Source organism: Octopus bimaculoides, chromosome 8, assembly GCF_046866305.1.
Source record: "Octopus bimaculoides isolate indiv1 chromosome 8, ASM4686630v1, whole genome shotgun sequence".
Taxonomy (NCBI): Eukaryota; Metazoa; Mollusca; class Cephalopoda; order Octopoda; family Octopodidae; genus Octopus; species Octopus bimaculoides.
In genome coordinates this window covers 52,251,050-52,274,393 of record NC_142935.1, presented here as the reverse complement: position 1 = coordinate 52,274,393, position 23,344 = coordinate 52,251,050, and the positions used below count along the sequence as shown (strand labels likewise).

At 36.4% G+C, this 23,344-nt stretch overlaps 2 protein-coding genes across 3 annotated transcripts in view; one reads left to right on the top strand and one right to left on the bottom strand.

The window, feature by feature from the left end:
• LOC106880566 (mediator of RNA polymerase II transcription subunit 23) overlaps positions 1-1,732 on the bottom strand; it is a 52,267-nt gene extending 50,535 nt beyond the window's left edge. Inside the window, exon 1 of the mRNA XM_014930561.3 lies at positions 1,491-1,732. Within this exon, the coding sequence (XP_014786047.1) occupies positions 1,491-1,550 (60 nt within the window). The 5' untranslated portion in view covers positions 1,551-1,732. The remainder of the gene's footprint in view (positions 1-1,490) is intronic.
• Positions 1,733-2,734: 1,002 nt separating this feature from the next.
• Positions 2,735-23,344, top strand: part of LOC106880565 (myosin regulatory light polypeptide 9) — an 81,069-nt gene continuing 60,459 nt past the window's right edge. The window contains exon 1 of one of the 2 annotated variants that reach the window (XM_014930560.3): positions 2,735-3,061. Coding sequence is in view for 1 of the 2 variants with exons in the window: in XM_089356454.1 (XP_089212580.1) it covers positions 4,126-4,376 (251 nt within the window). In the remaining variant the exon portion in view is untranslated. Of the gene's footprint in view, positions 3,062-4,110; positions 4,377-23,344 lie in introns of those variants that run through there. The other variant, XM_089356454.1, reaches the window with a different exon arrangement.

Here is a 23,344-nt window from a genome sequence, read left to right as displayed (position 1 = left end):
TTTGGTCCATGAAATCGTATGAAATACACAGCATTATCTTTCTCCCTAGGCTTGGATTTTGTGTTCCAAATTTCATTAAGATCAGTACAGTAGTTTTCGAATGTATAAGTAACACACGAACACACATAAAGACATTGACTTTTATATAATAGATATGAATATGCACATATGCATACATGAATGTGTGTGTGTGTGTATTATATATATATATATATATATATATACACACACAAAGATAGATTGATAGATACAACTGAGTGGGCAAAGAAAAATATGAGACACTACCTGGTGCTTTTTTTTATTTTGATAAGCGTGGAACTTATTCTATCAGTTTGTTCTTGTCAAACCAGTAAGTTATGGGGATGTAAATAAACGAACAGCAGTTGTGAAGCAGTGATGAGGGAGAAACACAGAGACAAAGAAACACACATACACTTACATAAATGCATACATGTATGTATATATACATATATATATATATATATATATATATATATACACACACACAATTGATTTCTTTCAGTTTCTGTCTACAAAATCCACTCACAAGGCTTTGGTTGGACTGAGCGAGATCATTGCCAGTGCCGCTGGACTGGCTCCTGTGCAGGTGGCACGTAAAATACACCATTTTGAGCATGGTCGTTGCCAGTACAGCCTGACTGGCCTTCGTGCCGGTGGCACGTAAAAGCACCCACTACACTCTCAGAGTGGTTGGCGTTAGGAAGAGCATCCAGCTGTAGAAACTCTGCCAAATCAGATTGGAGCCTGGTGTAGCCATCTGGTTCACCAGTCCTCAGTCAAATCGTCCAACTCATGCTAGCATGGAAAGCGGACGGTAAACGATGATGGACATGTAATATGTACACATATATAGACTCATACACACACAGGTGCAGGTGTGGCTGTGTAGTAAGAAACTTGGTTCCAAAACACATGGTCCTGGGTTCAGTCCCACTGTGTGGTGACTTGGCATGTGCCTTCTGCTATAGCCTCAGTCTAAATTGGTTGCGTAGTTCTCAAGTTTTAGGGATTCACAGACAGACAGACAAATTCTCATCTTTATATATATATAGATATATACAATAGGCTTCTTACCAAAACCACTCACAAGGTTTAGGTCGGCCCAAGACTATAGTTGAAGACACTTGCCCAAGGTGCCACGCAGTACTTACCACACAGCCACTCCATATATATATATATATATAAACAATATATGAGTATATGCATATATATGTACATACCTTCATCTACATGTACACATAGATACATAACTGGGTACGATTCCAACACCTTGTGAGTAAGATCCAATATATATAAAACATGCAAACACTATGTATAAACGCGTGTATATATACTGAGAAATTAAAAATAATGAGAACATAAAGGACAAGCAACGCAGAGTAAATATTTTCAACTCATTTACATACATCTTCGTGAATTCACTTTTAATATTGCATTTTCCCTATCAACAACAAAGGTTCGCATCTTACCATGATATCAGTAATAATTTTACTGACTTTCCGTTCCATATCTCCTGTTGTTTGACTCATTTTTACCTGTTTTCTTTTTACTGATCATACACAAGACCGAGAGATAGTGTAAAAAAAAAACTTTTAAGAAATATCGAATGACTAAATCTATAATAAATAATAAATTATAAACATCATCTCATGCTTTCGGCTCAACTACAACGTCCATGATGTGCATTACTGTTTAATTTCTGTTCCTATGCATTTAACCAGTGTTAGTTTCGTATTCGGAAGTAATATTATTCAAAATAAACCCCAATCTTTACGAAAAAACTAATTAATTTATATTCGTTCTTTTTCTTTTTATTAATTAAAAACTATAATAAAGTGAAAAATATTTTGTAATTTAAATTTAAACAGTGAAGTTTTTTTTCCTGATGAAGATAGTGAAATGGGTAATTAGAGTAATGGTAAGAGTACGTTGTAAATGAAATAGTGGAAGTTAAAGTGAGACGGGGGGGGTGAGTTGCAGGAGAAAATGATAACCTAAGAAAATTAAGAGTCGAAGACGGTAGAGGAAAAGAACCGTGGGGAGAGAGAAATTAGAGAAAGAGAAAGACTGAGAGGGTGTGGTTAAATTAGAATTATAGGGAGAGAGAGAGAGAGAGAGAGAGAGAGAGATACTCATAGATAGAGAGGGTGTTGTAAATTTAGAATGAGGGAGAGAGAGAAATGGCTGGAGGGGAAACTAAATGAGAAATAGAGGAAAAGAAAGAAGTTTGAAAGAAAGAAGGGAAAAAAATTTAAAAAACAGAAAAAGTGAGGGGCGCGGAGAGAAAACGGAAAGGAAAAGAGAAAGGAAGTCAAATTTAATCACAGGGAAAACAACAGGATAAGGCCCAAAAAAAATGATAGAAAAGAAAAGGAGTGGATAATATAAAAGATAGATATAGGTATAGGTAAGTTGAGCTGGAGAGAAAAAGAATAAGAACGAAAAGAGAGCGGGAGGGTAGGTAAAGTAAAAGGAATGGGAGAAGGGGAAAATAGAAAGAGATAGAGGGAGACAGAGAGAAAGGGGGAGAAAGAGATAAAGGGAGACAGATAGAGAGAGGAGATAAAAAAAGAGATAGAGGAAGACAAAGAGAGAGGGGGAGAAAGAGATAGAGGTAGACAGAGAGAGAGGGGGAGAGAAGAAACAATTTCTCTCTCAACGCACGGAAGAGCGAATTACTTTTGGTGCGTGCGCATGCGTGGGTAGGCAATTTGAGTGGAGTTTTGTTCAGTTTTGATGTCGAGTGGAAATTAAAGCCGAGCAGGTGGTCGTCGAGGGCAAGGCAACATTTTAGAGAAGCTAGACGTTAACAGGGAAACAACAACTATAATCAATCAAACAACGAGAAAAAGAAGGATAACTAATCACAGTTGTTATGATAATTTAAAAACAAAACATTCAGATTTTTGAAAATAACAAAAAACTGCCGGTGCTCCAGAGATTATTTTGTTATAGAACGGGAAACACACTGAAAATTTTCCCCTTTCCTGTTTGTATTTACTAATTACTATCTCTGTCAGAAAGTTTTCATAAAACTAAGGTAAGATTTTATTGTTGTCATTTGATTAAAACCAAAAGTGTGAAATAGTAAGAATGTCTGTATTTATAAAATTCCGATCTTTTGTTTGTAAGGACGTAATTTGTATTTATTTCTGTGTGTAAGGCTATGAATGTCTGTAATTATATCTATGAATATGATTGTCATGTCCGTTTTATGTCTCTATCTCTTGTATACCAGTTTGTGTGTACGCGCGCCCTCTTATCTATAAATCTACCTCTGTGTGGGAGTCATCACTGTCCGAAACTGAATAGTTTGTTAAAGGTGTGGTCACTTTCGATACACGAACACGCGCTCAGTATGTTTGAAAATTATTTTTGAAGCTGAACCCCCTCATTAATTTCCTTGTCTACATATTGAAAAATTAATCGGTGCACGTGTCACTAATTATAATGATACATAGAGAGAGAGAATGAGAGATTGTCAGTGTACATATGACCTGTCGTCTGTCAATTTATATCTAAATTAGCAGGGTCGTTGTATCTATCTCATCTATAAATGACACTACTTCATGAGAATATTAGGTGCGCCTTAAGCAATCATTTGTGACTAACATGTATGTGGGTGTGTGAATTCAGATTGTTTCGAAGGTCGATCGATTAATTGAGAATCGGTAACGAGGAAATTCGATCGACTGATCAAAACCTTTCATATCACAATAGCGTATCTGTTTATATATATATATATGTGTGTGTGTGTGTCCATGCATCAGTAAACACCTAATTGAAAATGTCGGATTTTTTTTATCTCTTCCTGTTTTCAATGTGATTCATGTGTTTGGCCTTATCTGACTAAAACTTAAAAGCCTCTGCATAGTCACTCGATCTCCTAGAAATAATCACTAAATCTTCCGTAAATCACGTCATGCAGGGAGTTTTGCCCCCCCCCCCCCACACTTTAAAAAAAAAAAGAAAGGACACATTGTGTCTGAAAAAACAGGACTGTCCAAACCCGAAACATTTGATCGTAGATCGATCGGGGCTGACTAGAAGCTAATCAAAATAAATAAAACTTGTCATTCCTCCTAACCACAATATTTCGATCTCATGTGTATGTATTTTTGGCAGTGGGGTTCAATTAATGTCTCGGTGTGTGTGTATCCGTGCACGAACGTCACTAACCAGACGCGAACCAGGATCTGCAAGCGTTCATGTCTCAAACGATTTTGGTCGTCATGTTCAGAATATTTTAATCCAGTAATATTCACTTTATTTGTTTTTTATGCTCCAGAAAGAATAAGTCATGAATGTCATGTCATCGCATTAATCCTTTGTAAATCTGAGGCTGTATGTCTAGTGTAAGATTTCTATATATATATATATATTTTTTCTTTTTACGATGTGAAACTAACTCCAAGACAATACAGAATAGGGAGAAATCACAGGAAAAGAATAACTAGTGAATAATTTGCTTTAATAAGTATGTATATATATATATATATATATATATATATATATATATATATATATATATATATATATATATTCACACACACACTATCCTTGTGTAAAATTGCAGTATCAACTGACATTGTAATTGTATTTGAAAGGAAAATGCATTAGCTTATGTCGAAGATCGAACTACAAGTTTTATGACTAAGAAGCATATTGGCTTAATCTCGTCTCATTTTTTAAAAGCTAATCTGTTTTTTTTTTTTTTTTAATGTTATTCTGACGGGCCCTGTCTGTTTTAGGGGGATAGATAGATAGACACACCTCTATTATTTAATAACATAGTCCCGAAATTTATTATTGTCGTCTTCTTATATAGATCTGTGAATATGGGTGTGGACCTAACCGCTTGAACAAACCGTCATTCGTACAACGACCACGTTGTTTAGTATATTGGTTTATACGTCTGTACATGTTCAAGTATGTATGCTATGTGTGTGAGAGAGGCACACACAGTGTGCTTCTAGCTGTCTATGATTGAGGTTTGTGTTAACGTTGATATGATGGGTGTAGGTTTGAAGGTGTGTCAGTGTATTATAATTTAAGCACACAGTAGTGTTTTAGTACAGTGCGGTGTGTGTTCACTGTCTGTACGTAGGTGTATGAGTTATGTGCGGAATAGGATTTCCAGTAGATTGCAGCAGTGTTTGACGACTACATATATCGGATAGTGTTATTCTTTGTCTTGGCTATATCTTTTAAACACCGATGGACAACGGCAGATTCATGTTAATTAATATCAAGGCTATGACTATTGGTTGAGGGACAATTGTATTATCACTGTAGTGTTAGTTAACCCATGTGTCAAGGCTCTAGGTTTTAGTTCCGAAGACATCAGTATCTCACTACTATTTCACCATCACGTAATACAGCTGTGCAGCAACCACTTACATGACTCACAATACAGTCCCCATAGAACAAAATCAGACACTGCCACACCATTACTTTACCCCTTTGTCTTCTTTCACTGCACAGTCTACTACCCCCTTACCTCCATCATTATCACTACCACTACGACTAAGAGCATCGCTGATGGTCTGTCCAATTCTGCTACCCCAAGAATGAATCAGGGTCTCCCTGCTTCTGTTTATCACTGACCGAATCCATATCACTACTTTCTTCCAGTTTCCTATTTAGTCTCATCTTCCTCTGTCCTCACTCTGTCTCCCCCACCTTCACTACATACTCTCAGATTTGAACGCTTTGTGTTTATAATTTAAGTCTTTGTTCAGTTGTATGTGTTGTTACGTACACACACACGACTTGTGCTGAACGAGTTTATTACTATTGTGTTCGCTTCTGTCTACAGTAAATGATGATTGTCTCTTGAAGTACAGGACTGTGTCGTTTACAAACATAAATTTTGTAATAGTTAGGACTTTTACTTGAGTGTATGTGTGTGAACGTGTGCAAACGTGTGTATTCTTTAGGGAGTGTGAAGCTACACGCACACATCACATATATGCACACAATCCTGAAGGAAGCAAACACTCAACACTACATTATTATTACTTATGATCAAAATGCTATAAAAACCATTATACTTTCTATACTCGGTTAAACTTACAATCCTGGCCTTTCATAACAACTACACATAGATTGTATAGAGGCTAGGTTTCCTTTTCCAAGTGGAAAAAATACTTCACTGCTAACTAGATACATATAAAGGTATAAGCTGCCCATACATCTGATTCATTGTGGCTATTTTAGACCATATCTAAGAAAAGAAATATAGCATATCCCTTATCGAAAACAACATTGGTTTCAATAAAGAATTTTTTCAATATGGAACCATATGCTAAATGGAATGCAAATTGCTGCAAGTTTACCCAAGGCTTAGTCCTCATGACCAGCCAAGTTTTCCATTATTTCAAATCCCATTTCAATTTGATTTGAAGCCATTTTGTCACTTCAACTGGAGTTGCAACACTGAACTTCTGTTGCTGCAACTACAACTGCAGCTCAACAACACTCACCAGCCACTTATGACACTGCCAGTTTATGTGCCTTAAGATGTTGCCTGGTTTGACATAACCAGATGGTCCTTGGACATCTCTAATAAAATCCACATGAGTATTTGGATCAGGTCTCCAGTTCTTTCCTGTCGTTGCTCAGGACAAGCATCATTCACACTAATCTCACCAGTCTTGAAAGGATTGTAAAAGTCAAGGGCAGTGCCTGTGACCTCCTCTTGTGATGAACTTATTAAAAGAAGTCCTCTCCTAATTTCTTGCACGGCAAATTAGAATTGTTTCGTTCCAGTATAGTTATTGATTGGTACTACTCTTCTCTAAAACAGTGATTCTCAACCTTTTTAACATCCAGGCTGGATCCAAAACCTGAATTTTTTTAGGGAGCTGCACCAAAAAAAAGTAAAATACAAGTCAATTAAAGAAAAACTTATATTTATAGAGGGAAGAACATCAGGGGCTGCCAGAAGGATGCTTATCGCCCTGGGAGCTGTGACTGAGAACCACTGCTCTAAACTTTAGGTATATTTAGCTCTTCTCCTTCTCACATCAACTGTGGTTTTTAAACTCTTTTGTAAAGACCTTACGTAATTTTTACTCCCCAGTAACGTATCGCTCAGATATTCACTCACAGCGCAAGTGTCCACAGTAACACAGCAATTGAAACTAAACCATAATGACTTTCATTTAGTCATCCATATCCCCCATATCAGTAGCAGGTGTTTTGTTGTCTGTAGGCAACACACTGAATTTTATGAAATGTTTATCTAAACATCTCCATAAACCATTATTATTACAGATTTCAGCATGATACAATGAGGTCATAACCCTGTAGTTTGCTGTCTCACAGTTCTTAAGTTTGTCCTTCTGAAGTTAGTTGCTGTTTGTCTCTCAGGTACTTAACTCCCAGTAATGAGCCAGTTGATTTTATATTTCTGTGGTCATTTATTTGAAGCTGAAGCTTCACTTAGTTGCAACTCTGAGTTTCCCAATATACATTCCTCACAACAATAACGATGCGAAACTCAGAGTAGCAACAGTGAATTCACAGTTTTGAATAAACTCTGCAATTCATAGTTTACATTTTTTTTTTGCTCTTTGTTCATGTTGACAGACATGCATACATACATACTTTAAAAATGGCTTTTATTTTGAATTGAATGTAACTGATTGTGTTTCCACTCACTGGTTACAAGTTGATATCCTGCTGCATTGTATTTTTTGAGCATGTCAGTTTTGAAAAGGGAAGTATATTATGTACAGTTTGTGTGCACCTGCAAAGCTGTTCTTACTATCTGGTTTGGTAATAGTTATACTTATCAGTCTTACATGTTCAGCAATGATCTTAGATCAATCATAACTATTTGCATTGAGATAAGAAAAAGTAAACTTTGAATATCCCTTACAAGATATTACTTAATTGTGATCTTTTTTTATGTGTCCTATCCTCTTTTGATAGTGGAGGCGCAATGGCCCAGTGGTTAGGGCAGCGGACTCGCGGTCATAGGATTGTGGTTTCGATTCCCAGACCGAGCGTTGTGAGTGTTTATTGAGCGAAAACACCTAAAACTCCACGAAGCTCCGGCAGGGGATGGTGGCGAACTCTGCTGTACTCTTCCACCACAACTTTCTCTCACTCTTACTTCCTGTTTTTGTTGTGCCGGTAATTCAAAGGGCCAGCCTTGTCACACTGTGTCACACTGAATATCCCTGAGAACTACGTTAAGAGTACACGTGTCTGTGGAGTGCTCAGCCACTTGCACGTTAGTTTCACGAGCAGGCTGTTCCATTGATCAGATCAACTGGAATCCTCGACGTCGTAAGCGACGGAGTGCCAACAACCTCCTTGATAGGACACACAATCTGTTAGTTAATAATCCCATGTGTTATCAACCTGGTCATTTTATATCTACCTGAAGATATTGGCGATTATTAAAAACACAAGAACATTACATTATAACCCTTCAATTACTTGAACTGAAATGGCACTGACTATGAATTGAAACTAGATTGATAACTTAATGCTGTTTAATGGCATTTGCTTAAAGTTATGTTATTGGAAAGAGGGATAGGTTTGAATTTATTGCAATATCTACATGATATATTTTACCTGGCAGTACTTATCTGCCTCCCACTTTTCTTGCTCTCCCAATATTTCTTTCCTATTTATGCTGTTTTTTTTTTTCTGATTAACTCTTTCCCTATTTGCCATATAGTGTATTTCTCTTTCTAACCAACTCATTGTTTATAGCTGTTATTTATGGTGTCTATCTGTTATTCAGATAGTGTCAAGTTGAATTTTACAAAGTTTATTTCCTTTTAGAGATTTCTGTCAGTCCAATTCCATTGCCATCATTGATTAGATAGTGAATCTCATTGCACTTGAATTCTGAATAATCTTCGAGCTATGACATTCCAAAGTACTTTCCTGTCATTGATAGCAAAATTTTTATTTACTAAAGGATTAGTAAATAAGCTATTACACTTTTAAGACAGGTGAAGAAGTTGATCAGGAGACTTTCCAAATAGTTGTCATTACCTCATAGATAAAGACAAGGGCACAGAAGTGGGTGATTGTTTAATACTTTATTTACCAATCTTTTAGTATATAAAATAATTAATTATCAATAATAGGAAAATAATCGTTCCTTTATATAGATCATCATCGTTGTCATTTAACATCCGTTTTTCCATGCTGGCTTTGGTTAGATGGTTCAATAGGAGCTGGCAAGCCAGAGGGCTACATTAGGCACCAGTCGTCTGTTTTGGTATAGTCTCTACAGCTGGATGCCCTTCCTAACACCAACCACTTTACAGAGTGTATTGGGTGCTCTTACATGGTGCCAGCATGGGTGTTTTTACATGGCACCAGCACAGATGATGTTATGTGGTGCCTGCACAGGTGTTTTTACATGACACTGGCATGAGTAATTTTGTGGCACTGGGATATATCTATATATAGATGTATGTATGTATGTGCATATATATATATATATATATATATATATATATATATGCATATAGGGGGTGCTGAAAAATTCCTGGCTTTAAGGATATCATGAAAGGTCTGGTTGGAGGCCCAATCTTCTGAGTTCTTTTACAGGGCTTAGAAAAACTGAAGAACCACTGCAATAAATGTGTGAATCAGAGAGGGGAATATGTTGAATAAAATCATAATTACTGTATTTGATGGCCTATAAGACACACAAGTGAATAGGATGCACCCTAGCCTAGGCTATACTTTTGCAAAATAAATTACCAACAGTCACAAGTTTTGAGCCTACATTGAGTGCATTGGACACAGGGAGATTTTTAAAGCCATTTTTGGGTTTTAAAAAAAAGTGCATCTTATAGGCCATCAAATACAGTAACTGATCCTCTTCTATTTTCTTTTTCTCCAAAGCCTGGAACTTTTCAGCACCCCTTCATGTGTGTGTGTGTGTAAGAAACAAGTTACAAATAATGGTCATTACATATTTTTCCTTTATTGGAGCAAATTCGGCTTACAGCTGTCTCCAGTAGTCATTAGAGGTACATTACTGAAAGATTTACTCAATTGGTCTATTGATCAATTGAGGAAAATAGAACAACCTTAGAAAATTAAAGCTACTTTTCTAATTATATATATATATATTTTATGAATATTTTTTTCTTTTCTGCCTGAGCTACCTTCAATTTATCTCACTTGCGATGCTCCCTCTCGTCACTACTACTACTACTGCTAGTATTGTAAGATTCAAATGAACTAAATTACCCCCATGCCAAATCTTTTAATTTCTACTCTGTTAGATATGTATGAAATTCATGTAATAAAATTGATGTATAACAAATTTTTAGAAAAATTAAGGAAAAGAAAAATATCTATTTGTAGTTGTCTAAAAATATAAATAGACATTATGTAAGGTTCCATAGCTTGCCACATGGTATCAACTGAATAGTAACAAAAAAAGTTATAGGTTAAAGTAAAAATGAATGGAGAAAATAAACATACAGAGTCTAAAAAGTTATATTCTATTGACTAAAATTTTTCCCTTTTGCTGAATTATTTAAGCCAATATGACCCATTAACTTTGCATCCAAAGTGTTTATAATTCTCTTCCTCTTTTCACCTTTGTCATCCTTTTAACCCTTTAACATTCAGATTACTCTGTCAAATATAATGCTTATTTATTCCACTATATCTGTAAATATCACTATGTCTGTAAATATCTCTATATCTGTAATCTGTCAGGAATATATCTGTAGTATGTGCAGTTTATGTTTAATGGTGTTGAGTATCCTATATTCTATTTCATTCTTATTAGAAACTTGGGCACAGTAGGGAAACCTGTGGATAGATGATTTATTGTATGTCATTTTGTTAGAGGGTGTCTGATCTGAGACTTTTATAGTGTGCAAGTAAGCAATAAACATTTGAGCGAAGCTCAAGCAAATGACCAATAGGCATTCAAAGTCGAGAAAATAAAAATATAAATATTTAATGTACTGAGGAATGAGTGTTGGAACATAAAAAGGACAATTTTTTATTTTAAAATTTGTGGTACAGTTTTAGGCTACAATAACAAAAAAATATTTTTTTAATAAGACATGTAAAGTTACAGCAGCTAGGCTCATATCCTCCTTTACATGTTTTCAATTCATTGGTTGGAAGTAAAGTGATAAAAACTAAAATGTTAATAGCACAACAGTGAAATGAAACAAAGAGTAAAGAGCATTGCTTGCCACCTTCAAATATTTTAGGTGTGGAGACCGACTACTACCTTCATACCATAAATTACGTACACATTCTCCAGACCCACTGTTTATTTCCTTCACCATAACTCTTTCTAATAAAGTGGAAATACACTAAAGAGAAAAACAAGTGAGATTAATAAAAAAAAAATACAATCTTTACTATAATATTGGCCAACAATGATTTGATTTACAGTTGACAGTAAAAACATAATGACTGAATCCTAACAGTATGCAGTCATTTTTACAAAAATTATTCAACTTTTCTTTGACCACCACTTGGTTTCTCAGATTCTAATAGTGTGTTTCTGTTTTTTAGTTGTTAATGTAATTTCAGAGTTATTATACTATAGGATAGACTGTACTACACTCTTTATTCCAACTCTCTGCATTCTGAGTTCAAATTCCACTGATGTTAGCTTTACCTATTATCCTTTGTGAATCATTAAAAAAAATATGTCTGCGGCAGTGGATTGGCAATCTACCAAAGATACCCACTCTTCTCTATGTTTCTGCACTGAATCCTTTGCTGCAAAGGCTGGAGAGTTTCACAGGCATCCCACTTAAACCATGATAAAAGTGAGCTGTATCTGTATTTGTATGTGCAGATGATGTCTATTGCTGGACCTAGGGTCTAGTGGTATACTACTTTCTGATTGTTGTTTTTTGTCCCAGAAAACTTCTGATCAGCCTGGGATGTTTTGCTCTTTTGCATCATTTAGAAGGGACAGGTTCCACTTGTCAGGAGATTTATCAGCTTAGTGTCCTGGAATGCCATAGCTGATGATATTACTTAGACTGTAATATCTTCAGAGATTCTTGGATGACAATAACAGTGAACTGGTATGGTCATCATTTGTGCAATGTCTCCCTACACTCATCTCTATAGTCCTGGATTAAATGCAAACTAAGGTTAGGGGTTTTGACATCTGGAATGTTACCAGATGCCCAGTGTTCTCTAACAGCTAGACAATGTGGCTAGTGGAAAGTCAACTCTTGAATTCTATAGAGGATTAGTAAAGGACATATGTAACAATGGCCTAGGAGTGGTTCTGAGTATCAGCGAAGACATTCTGAGTACTCTGTTCTGAATGACTTTTCAGGTTGGGAATTATGGAAGATCTGCAAAAGTTCTTGCTCTGACAGTGCAACAAAGGAAATTTTCTGTTTGGGTTAAATTCTGCTGGCAGAGTTGTGTTGGGGCCACTAGGAATCAAAACTTGTGTGAGATGTACAGGATGACAAAACTGTCTGGCACAGACTCAGTTCAGTGTCTATGCATTATTGATTTGTTGGTTCATGTGGGACTAATTCATCACTTCTTTTGGTTTGGAAGAGTGGATAGTCTAGCTCTATTCAGTGGCCTTAACAAAAGAAGCTGTGTGGTGGATGCAGTTGAAAGGATGCAGTAAATGTGATGAAATGTGGGTGAGACTGATGAAATTAGTATGTCTAAATGGACCAACTCTTATTATGCAACCACTGGCTGACAATAAGAAGTAGAAGAATGGTGTCTTTGGTGTGTCATTGTATTTTGGAGTTATGTATGGAATGTCCTGAATCGCTAGCTATGGTTCTCCTTCCACCTTCATTATACAGGATCCATTTTTTTTTTTTTTTGTGGTTTTGTTCTATATTGTTATTTCTATTATCTATTTATTCATAATGGGTGCAGATGTGGCTGTGTGGTTAGAAGTTTGCTTTCCTGCCACTTGATCTCAGGTTCAGTCCCACTGCATGGTAACTTAGGCAAGTGTCTTCTGCTATAGCCTCAGACCAACCAAAGTCTTGTGAGTGGATTTAGTAGTAGGAAACTGAAGGAAGTCTGTTTTGCTGTCTCTTTACCTTGACGTCATGGGATAGCTGCAAATGAATGGAATATCCTTTGTTTTTAATCTTCTGTAAAAATATGTTTGGTCATGAGGAATATTATGTTGCTTGGAAACAGGTGGAGGTTGGTAATAGGAAGCACATCAGGTTGTAGAAAATCCTTTTTACATAGCATAACCTTTTACATAATGTTAATTCCCCAGTGTTTTTTTGTTTTATTCCGTATTCTATCAGTATATTGTCCCTAATACTTTTAACCTTTGTGGTCAATAAAAGAAATCATTATTATTTATTGACAAGTAATTTACTTACGGAGTTATCAACTCATTATCATTACTACATTAATATCTGTAGTGGGAAAGGAATGACTTTACACTTTCACCTATCTAAAAATGAGGCTTGATCACTGTTAGCAAATGGTTGAACCTCATCTCACACAACTCTTCCTTTCCTTTCATGTCTTGTATCTTGGAGAAAAATTATTAGTTGCAGAAATTATTGATTTAACTCAGTAGTTGTCGTTACTTTATTATTATCATACTTTTTTTTTTTTAATTTCAATCTGCCTCTTCCTCAGTTACTTTTTCTCCCATTTATGGTATCCAATTCTTTCCAGTGGAATAGAGGGGGTTCTCACTTCCTGCTTGTCATATCTGGTTAAAACATGGCTATTTAATACTCCAGTCCTTAAGACTCTGCTATGTGTACGCACACGCACACACACACACACACACACACACACACACACACACACGCACACATACATACATGAAATATTTGGTCATGTGGAAGTGTATGTATAATTAGTCACTTTCTTTCTTGCAGCTACTAAGGCTTGGCCAAACTTGATTGACAACTGTTATCAGCTAAATGTGTCACATATTTGTTTGTTTGTGCGTGTGTGTGTGTGTGTGTGTGTGTGTGTGTGTCTCTCTCTCTCTCTACTTCCAAATATGAAACACCTGATCAGAATGTCAACTCTCTCTGCTGATCTTTGAACATAAATGTTTCTCTTCAAGAAAAGAAGTTCTATTTAAATGTTCAGTTGCTCATTCAGATGATGTAATCATCATTGACACCTAAGTAATAACCCTACTCTTTCATTCTCTACACTGTCCTCCCTGTCTAAATTGGTGATTTGGTGCCCCTTATTACTGAAGCTGTTCTGAATATGAGGAGCATGCAAATAGAAGTGATTTAGTTGTGAAATTTTATTTTTGCTTATATGTTTTATAATTTTATACTCACACACACACTGTCTGACAAACAAGATAATGAAACTCTGAGTAACAGTTTTGTGATAATCTTGCAGTTTTAATAAAAGCATATCACTCTATCTTTGGTATTCAAGTACTATTTTTCCCACCTTGTTTTGCACTTAGGTTCTCACCTGTGTGTGTGTGTATCATCATCATTTAACATCTGCTTTTCATGTTGGCATGTGCTGGACAGTTTGACTAAAAATTGATAAGCTGGGGAACTACACCAGGTTCCAATCTGATTTGGATTGGTTTCTATGGCTAGATGCCCTTCCTAATGCCAAATATATATATTTGCCTGGTTTAAGTTAATCTAGAAATTCTGGCACTTTTGGAATTTTCTCCCTGCATGTTTACTCTGAAGTCAGAGTGGTGTTTGTCATCAGTTAAGTAGGTTGAATCCAATGAAATGAAGTGTCTTGTCTAAGTGGTGCAGACACAATTGGCTGTAGCAAAGTTTGAACTGATATTAAGCACATGGCCATTATATTTGGTAATGTGTTCACTGTACACAGGAGATAGTTGTTGGCACTCTGTCGCTTACGACGTCGAGGGTTCCAGTTGATCCGATCAACGGAACAGCCTGCTCATGAAATTAATGTGCAAGTGGCTGAGCACTCCACAGACATGTGTACCCTTAACGTAGTTCTTGGAGATATTCAGCGTGACACAGAGTGACAAGGCTGACCCTTTGAATTACAGGCACAACAGAAACAGGAAGTAAGAGTGAGAGAAAGTTGTGGTGAAAGAGTACAGCAGGGTTCGCCACCATCCCCTGCCGGAGCCTCGTGGAGCTTTAGGTCTTTTCGCTTAATAAACACTCAGAATGCCCGGTCTGGGAATCGAAACCGCGATCCTATGACCGTGAGTCCACTGCCCTAACCACTGGGCCATTGTGCCTCTACCCACAGGAGATAGGTGGGGCCTTTTATGTGATATCTAGTTGTTAATAAGAGTTGACTTTGCATTTCTTCTAATCCAATGAATACCCTGTGATTCATGATGTAACTAAATTCCCTCATCTTAGCAAACAGTTATAACAAACAAATGCTCACATATATTAGCGATAAATTTGTTGATTTAATGTTCATTTATGGAGACACTTTAACTGTTGGTTTATGATGCTAGATTATTGAACATATGCTCATGAGCACAAATGTTACTTTACCCTACCTGGCTAATGGTATGTATTACACTTAGGACATGATGCTCCATGCAAAGTATCAGTATCATCATCATCATCATTTGACATTCATCTTCCATGCTGGCATGGGTTGGACAGTTTGACAGGAGTCAGCAAGCCAGGGGACTGCACCAAGCTCCACTGTCTGTTTTGACAAGGTTTTTACAGTTGGATTTCCCTTCCTACCATCAATCACTTTACAGAGTGGACTGGGTGCTTTTTACATGGCAAGGTGGCATGAAAACTATTTGAAATTAATATTTTTTAAAAGTTTCATTACATAAAACTGAGAAAGTTCACGCCAATTACAATCTATAAATCAACTTAGAAACTGTGATGGAAACATTATCTTCTTTGGGCTCGTATTAACTTATAGTTTTGTCAAATATTTCTTTTTCGATATATCTTACTCTTGGCATAGAAAAATGGAACTTTAAACTTTAACTTAGTTCACACTAGTTGTCTTATGCTGAGTGCATAGAGTGGAGTGGAGAAGTTTTTGAAAGTTAATTTTGTTTATAATTACTTTTGTGCTAGTCTTGTTATTGTTGGTAGAAGTCAATATTTGTAATGTTCAGCCATTTCTGTACCTCCATTTTCAATTTGGTTTTCATGTTTTTAAAGAGAAGTGATGTGAGTATTAAATGGGATCTTACTCAGCTTACTAACTGAAAGGAGCAGGAAATATTGTAGCAGTTGTAAGAGATGATACAGTGTATTGGATAAGTAAAAGTCATTGTCACTTCTACTAGCTCTTTGTAGCCTTTTGGTTATTGTTTCTTGACATGGAGCAAATTGTACTCTGACCAACCAGGACAAATAACATATTGGACCTCTGTTTCACAAACAATATGGACATTGCTCGTAATGTGAAAGTGATGCCAATATTAATTTCAGATCACAGTATAATAGATATGTCTATGTATGGACCAAAAGCAGCCACAAACATACAGCCTAAAGGAAGCACCCAAACTCTCTCCAAGAAGAGATCCTCAGACAGAACTGGCCGAAATGTCTCTCCACACCAGACATCGGCATGAAATTAGAGTATTTTATGTCTGTTTTGCAAGCCATATACTACAAATACGTCCCAGAACACAAGACCAACACAAAAAGGAACAAGAATCCAAGAGGAGGAAGATCCTTATGAGATGATGGACGAAGGTTGCAAATCGCTTTAACCAACATCGCAAAAGTAGTGAAATATCCCGCCTAAAAACGACACTGATGGAGATTGAAAAAAGCCTGCAACAATCCTATGTGAAGAAGAGAGCAGACAAAGAAGCCTGGGTTATAAAAAGTCAGACCCAAAGGCTTTCTTTCATTATGCCAAAAAAATGGCTCAGTACACTGCAAAATAGGACCCCTCTTCCAGAAGGACAACTCACTCACAGATAAACCAACCAGGATCAGTGAAGTAATGAATGACCAGTTCAAAAGTGTCTTTACTACCCTGTTGAAACAGACAAGTGAATGAACCAGTGGATTTGTTTGCCACCTATAACCAGGGAGGCAGTTATGATAGATTACATCAACATTGGAGAAGAAAATATGATACTAACCATAGGTGAGGTGGACTCAAATTCAACTGCTGACCCTGATGGTTTCCCAGCAATCCTCCTCAAATCATGCAAACGTGCCTTGGCAAAACCCCTACAGATTCTCTTCCAGAGTTTTCTTACAAATGGCAAGAAGGAGGGAATAATATGCCCAATCCATAAAGGTGGAAGCAGAGCAGATGCCAAAAATTACAGGCCTCTCTCGCTGACTTCACTCATCAGCAAAGTCATGGCATGAATAGTCAGGAGGAAACTAATCACATTCCTTGAAGAAAATGACTTGCTGAGTCAGGCAGTGATGGCCAGTGGAGCCACCTCAAAGGAAAGACAAATAATGAGTAGTGTTCTACAGGGCACTGTCTTAGGACCACTGCTTTTTATAGTGGCCCTTTTAGATATGCCCTCAGCTGTCCAGATAGCTATACACACACACATATATATAGTCAGAAGTCAGTATTTTATTCAGAAATTAACCAAGGATTATGTAAATATTAAAATTAATTTGAAAACAAACACTTACATCTATGTTCTGATTCTCAAAAGTAGATTATTTTGTAGATTAATTTTGAAGATAAAATATAATTGCCACTCAAAGAGTATGTATGTAGTCTGTTGTATTTTAATGTACAAGTTGATTTATTGAGTTAATTTGTAATAATAGTTTTAATGAAATGTCTGGTGAATACTACTTGCTATTAATTTTAAGATATTTTTCCTGCAGTATTTATGATATTGGTCTAATTGACCATTACACTTGTATGATTGCAAACTCAACTTTACTTCATTCTCCAAACAAAACCTCATAATTGATTTTATTTTGTGTATTTGTTGTTTTTTTTTCTTTGTCAGTCTTTATTTGTCATAGTTTCTTACTGTTCTATAAGATAACATGAATATGTATGTCTTTGCAAACTTTTCTTTCCTGTTTGAATATTCCTTAATATTTTTCAACTCATATGAAGCTATAATTAATATATTATGTATATTAATAGCTTAGGACATCCAAATATATCAAAAAGAATGTCATCTTTTGTTCCAATTACACAGTTATAATAGCTTTAATAGAGTTGATATGGTGATGAGATGAATATAGGTAGCCAGATATTTGCAGTCTATACAAACATCAACAAATAAAAGCCAAAAGAATTCAGAACATTAATAAAATCGTGATTATTAATAGCTACTGATGCACTTGATATATGTACGAACCTCACATAGTCTCATTTCACTCACCCATCTCACAAAAAATCTGAGATTCTGTGTCTGTGAGCCTGTACTTAACCTCTCAACTCTTCTTGAAATAGCAACCAAATCTTGAACCACACACTACCATTTAAAAGAAAAACAGAAAGGACACATTAGATAAGGAGGTTGAGGTACACAGTGCCTAAGAAAGACAAGATGATCTTGGTGGGCATGCTTTTGATTTTAGGTCTACTCAGTCAGGACTGATAATAGAACTAAACAAATTATATTTGGTGTCTGGTGACCATAGTTTCAATTTTTTATAGAAGCTGTTTTACTTCCTTACAATCTTCATGTCTTTATGTTGTTGGCACTCCTTCGCTTACGATGTCGAGGCTTCCAGTTGATCCGATCAACGGAACAGCCTGCTCGTGAAATTAACATGCAAGTGGCTGAGCACTCCTCAGACACGTGTACCCTTAACGTAGTTCTCGGGGATATTCAGTGTGACAAGGCTGACCCTTTGAATTACAGGCACAACAGAAACAGGAAGTAAGAGTGAGAGAAAGTTGTGGTGAAAGAGTACAGCAGGGTTCGCCACCATCCCCTGCCAGAGCCTCGTGGAACTTTAGGTCTTTTCGCTCAATAAACACTCACAACGCCCGGTCTGGGAATCAAAACCATGATCCTATGACTGTGAGTCCGCTGCCCTAACCACTGGGCCATTGCGCCTCCACATGTCTTTATGTAAGGCCAGAACTTCAAACAACTTAATTTTTTTTGTATCTGAACTTTTATGCTTGTTTTTGGCTGTAAGTATATAACTGTGTTGTTCAGAAATTCCCTTTGCAACCTCATCATTCCTGTTTAGATCTTGCTGTCTGGCACTTTGGCCAAGTGTCTAGTATGTAGTTTTGTAACTTGTTAGCTTTAGTACAATATAAATTAGTTATATATATATATATGTGTGTGTGTGGTAAGAAGCTTGCTTCCCAATCATATGGCTCTGGATTCAGTTCCACTGTGTAGCACCTTGGGCAAGTGTCTTCTACTATAGCCTAGGGCCACCCAAACCCTTGTGAGTGGATTTGGTAGACGGAAACTGAAAGAAGCCCGTCGTGTATGTATCTATGTATATATTTGTGTGTTTGTGTCTATGTTTGTCACCATCCCCCTACCATCGCTTGACAATCGATGTTGATGTGTATACATCCCAGTTTGGCAAAAGTGACTGATAGAATAAATACTAGGCTTACAAAAAATAAGTCCTGGGGTGAATTTGCTCGACTAAAACCCCTTTAGGTGGTGCTCCAGCATGGTTGCAGTCAAATGACTGAAACAAGTAAAAGAATAAAAGAATATATATATATATATATATATATATATATATATATTATATATATATATATATATATATATATATAGAGAGAGAGAGAGAGACAGAGAATTATCATTATTGTCATCTTAACACCTACTTTCCCATGCTTGCATAGATGAAATTCATTGAGGTATTTCTATGGGCAGATACAGTTCCATGTCACTAAGCCTCACTAGTTTCCAAGCAAAGTAATATCTTTCTCTAGCCCAGACCATGTTTTTTGCTAATGATTGCAAATGGATGACAGCGCTTAAATAATGATGTTTATTTACAATCAGCACATGATGTCAAAACAAAGATACCCCTATATATGTTTATATACACACACACACACACAACCTATACCAGCATGAAAAACGTGTAATTGATGACACATACATACATACATACATACATACACACACGCGCTTATGCGCATACACACACGCGCTTATGCGCATACACACATATCGATTTCCTAACATGGCCATAACCAAATATTTGAAGCTAAAAGTAACTCTGTGTGAGTACATTTTTGATTAACAAACAGAAGAAACAAAACAATACATAATTGATTATTTCCTGTGCTAATCTTCCTTTCTTTCCATATATATATATATATATATATATATATATATATGATTCCTTTTCTATTGGATCTAGGTCTCATGAATTGCCAAGTTTGTAAACAAATGAATCTAAGAAATTGTTTTGAGAAATTTGAATTAATTTTGCCTATAGGCGAGGGTGGGGCATTGCTCTTGTTATTTCCTAGTGACTGTATTGGCACTGATGTTGGTGAAGAGTTAGTAAATATTTGTTACAAGAAGAACATTGAAATCAGCCACTTACAAATAATTTTTGGAATAATAACACAACGTCAATATAAAAGGAGCATGTTATCAGCTGTACATCTCCTATGCTTCTTACTCTCCTTTACTACCACCAGGAGCGCCGTTCCCATCTGACTGGTGATCTATTTACATGCTCCTTTCACATTCTGCACTCCCATTCAGTCATGTCACTTCTAACTACATCACCTATTATCAGCAGCACTATCTTTTACCCATTGCTACACTTTAAAAACTAGGTTTTTGCTGTTATGAAAGACAGCTGAGAGGTTATGCAATACTTTGTCTTTATATATAAGACACATACACTCACACATACATAGGTAGAGAAACAAATTGTTGGCTAAAGAGAGGCTTATAGATAAACAATATATTTATGAACACTGAAAGGAAAACATACATAGGCTAGCATATATACACATCTATATGCACAATATGTGACACACATGTGCATTGTATACTTGTATGCAGATTTGAAAACAATACAGTTTGAAAAGCAGGAGGAAGTAGCCTGATCTTTCTGTGTTATCAATCCAGCATCTTTTGTTAATTTGGCAAGGGTGTTAGCCATTACAGAAATTAAAAATATCACCAAATGCACTTTGAATTTAAATGTACAATGTTTTTATCACTTTATTAACTTCTTGACTAATTTTAAATTAACTCAATAATTTGACTTAGTTGCAGCTTAATTCTTTTTTTAAAAAAATACTTGTAAGCATGATTGTGCAGTTTAAAAGTTTTGCTTTCTGACCAGTTTATTCCAAATTTGATCTCACTGTGCAATATCTTGGCAAGTATCCTCTATCATAGCCTCAAGGTGCCTAGTGTGTTATGTGTAAAATTTTCAGTGGAAAGAAATTAGGTCGAAGCTCATGTGTTTGAGTATATTGGTGTAAATACTTAGTGGTATTTAAGTATATAAAAGTGAGATAACTCTAACTTAAGCACTTGATAAATAGAGATGAATACAATGAGTACTAAACCAAGTAACTGATTTATATAATTGAAAATGCCATCCTAGTGTGGCTACAGTCTAATGACTGAAACCAGTAAAAAAGGTAGAGAGATTTCTACAAGGATTGTAAACAGGATGGATAAATGTATGTTAATTATGTACCTACACAAAAGTGTATAGTCGTGCCAACTGTTTTCTATCAACAGTGGTATTCAAAATATATTATTTCAATAAAAACAATACATCTGCTTTGTGAGTTAACATGTGAGAGAGATTTGTTTCTGTGCATTGTTTGTATAATGTGTATTTGTATGTATACATATTTCTGTGTGCACTTATATTGCATTTGAGTATATGTGATAATGTTTATGGATGGGTGTACCTATAAACAATTTTTATTGTACACATTGCACATGTGTCTGTAAACATTGCTCATATCTTTATGACGTATTTTTGTAATATGTAATAATATGTATGTGTAATGCCCTTCGGTTTTCCCAAGTTGCCCTGCAATGTTGAGCAACCTGTATGTCAAAATAATTCAATAAGTATTGGAGAATTGATCTGATGCTACATATTCATGTTCATGCATACGAACTACATGGATGTACTTGAGCTATCAAGGGAGCCATTACATGTTCACTCAGTCTCCTAGAAATGGCTGCAAAATCCCTTAAATCATACCCTACTATCTTAATTATCTTAAATATATATTAGATAATGTAGTCCTAGATACCTTCAAGGAATAAATGGTTATGACTGGAAACCCTGGGACTACACAAGAACATGTGTACTGTTTTATATGTGTTGCCCCTGGACTGGCTCTTGTGCGGGTGGCACATAAGATGCACCATTTTGAACGTGGCCGTTGCCAGTACCGCCTGACTGGCCTCCATTGGATTTTCGAGCGAGATCGTTGCCAGTGCCCCTGGACTGGCTTGTGCGGGTAGCACATAAAAGACACCATTTCGAGCGTGGCCGTTGCCAGTATCGCCTGACTGGCCTTCGTGCAGGTGACACGTAAAAGCACCTACTACATTCTCTGAGTGGTTGGCGTTAGGAAGGGCATCCAGCTGTAGAAACTCTGCCAAATTTAGATTGGAGCCTGGTGTTGCCATCCGGTTTCACCAGTCCTCAGTCAAGTCGTCCAACCCATGCTAGCATGGAAAGCGGACGTTAAACGATGATGATGATGATGATGATGTGACCATGTATGTGCATACAATTTGTTGAAGTTTAATTTCTAAATTAATAAATCACTATCTCCTGGGTTGCAATGACAGAATATTGCACTAAATGTTGGGCAGTATTTAATCATCTCAGGTTTACATTTTGGGTTTAAATCCCATTTTAATTAACTTTACTGTTTTAACCTGTGACAACACTGATGCTAAACTGTATGGGTCCCAACCCAAGTTGGTAACCTTCCTTTTGGATAAACATTAATGACATAAAGTGGGGAAACTTGCATGCTTGGGCAACTGCCAGTTGTCTTCAAAACATATAAATGTTGCCCAGGCCTGTGCATACATGTGTAGATGCATGGTCAACTGTGACTGATGGAGGCTCCTTAGGTTAACAAAATCCCCCTAGGAGTGTTTAAAATCCCAAAATAATAAGCAAGTGAGATAACTTCATTCTGATCAGTTGTCAGAAATTATTAGAAATTATAGGCACAAGCATGGCTGTGTGGTTAAGAATGTTGCTTCCCAACCACATGGTCTTGGTTTCAGTCCTACTGCATGACACCTTGGTCAAGTGTCTTCTATAGCTCTGGGCTGACCAAAGCCTTCTAAGTTGATTTGCATACAGAAACTGAAAAAGGTCTGTCCTGTGTTTGTGTGTGTATGTATGTATGTATAACCTATATAGCAGATATGTACAAAAGGCAAGAGAGAGAGTGGGGAGGGGTGTGTGTTTGTGTGTATCCT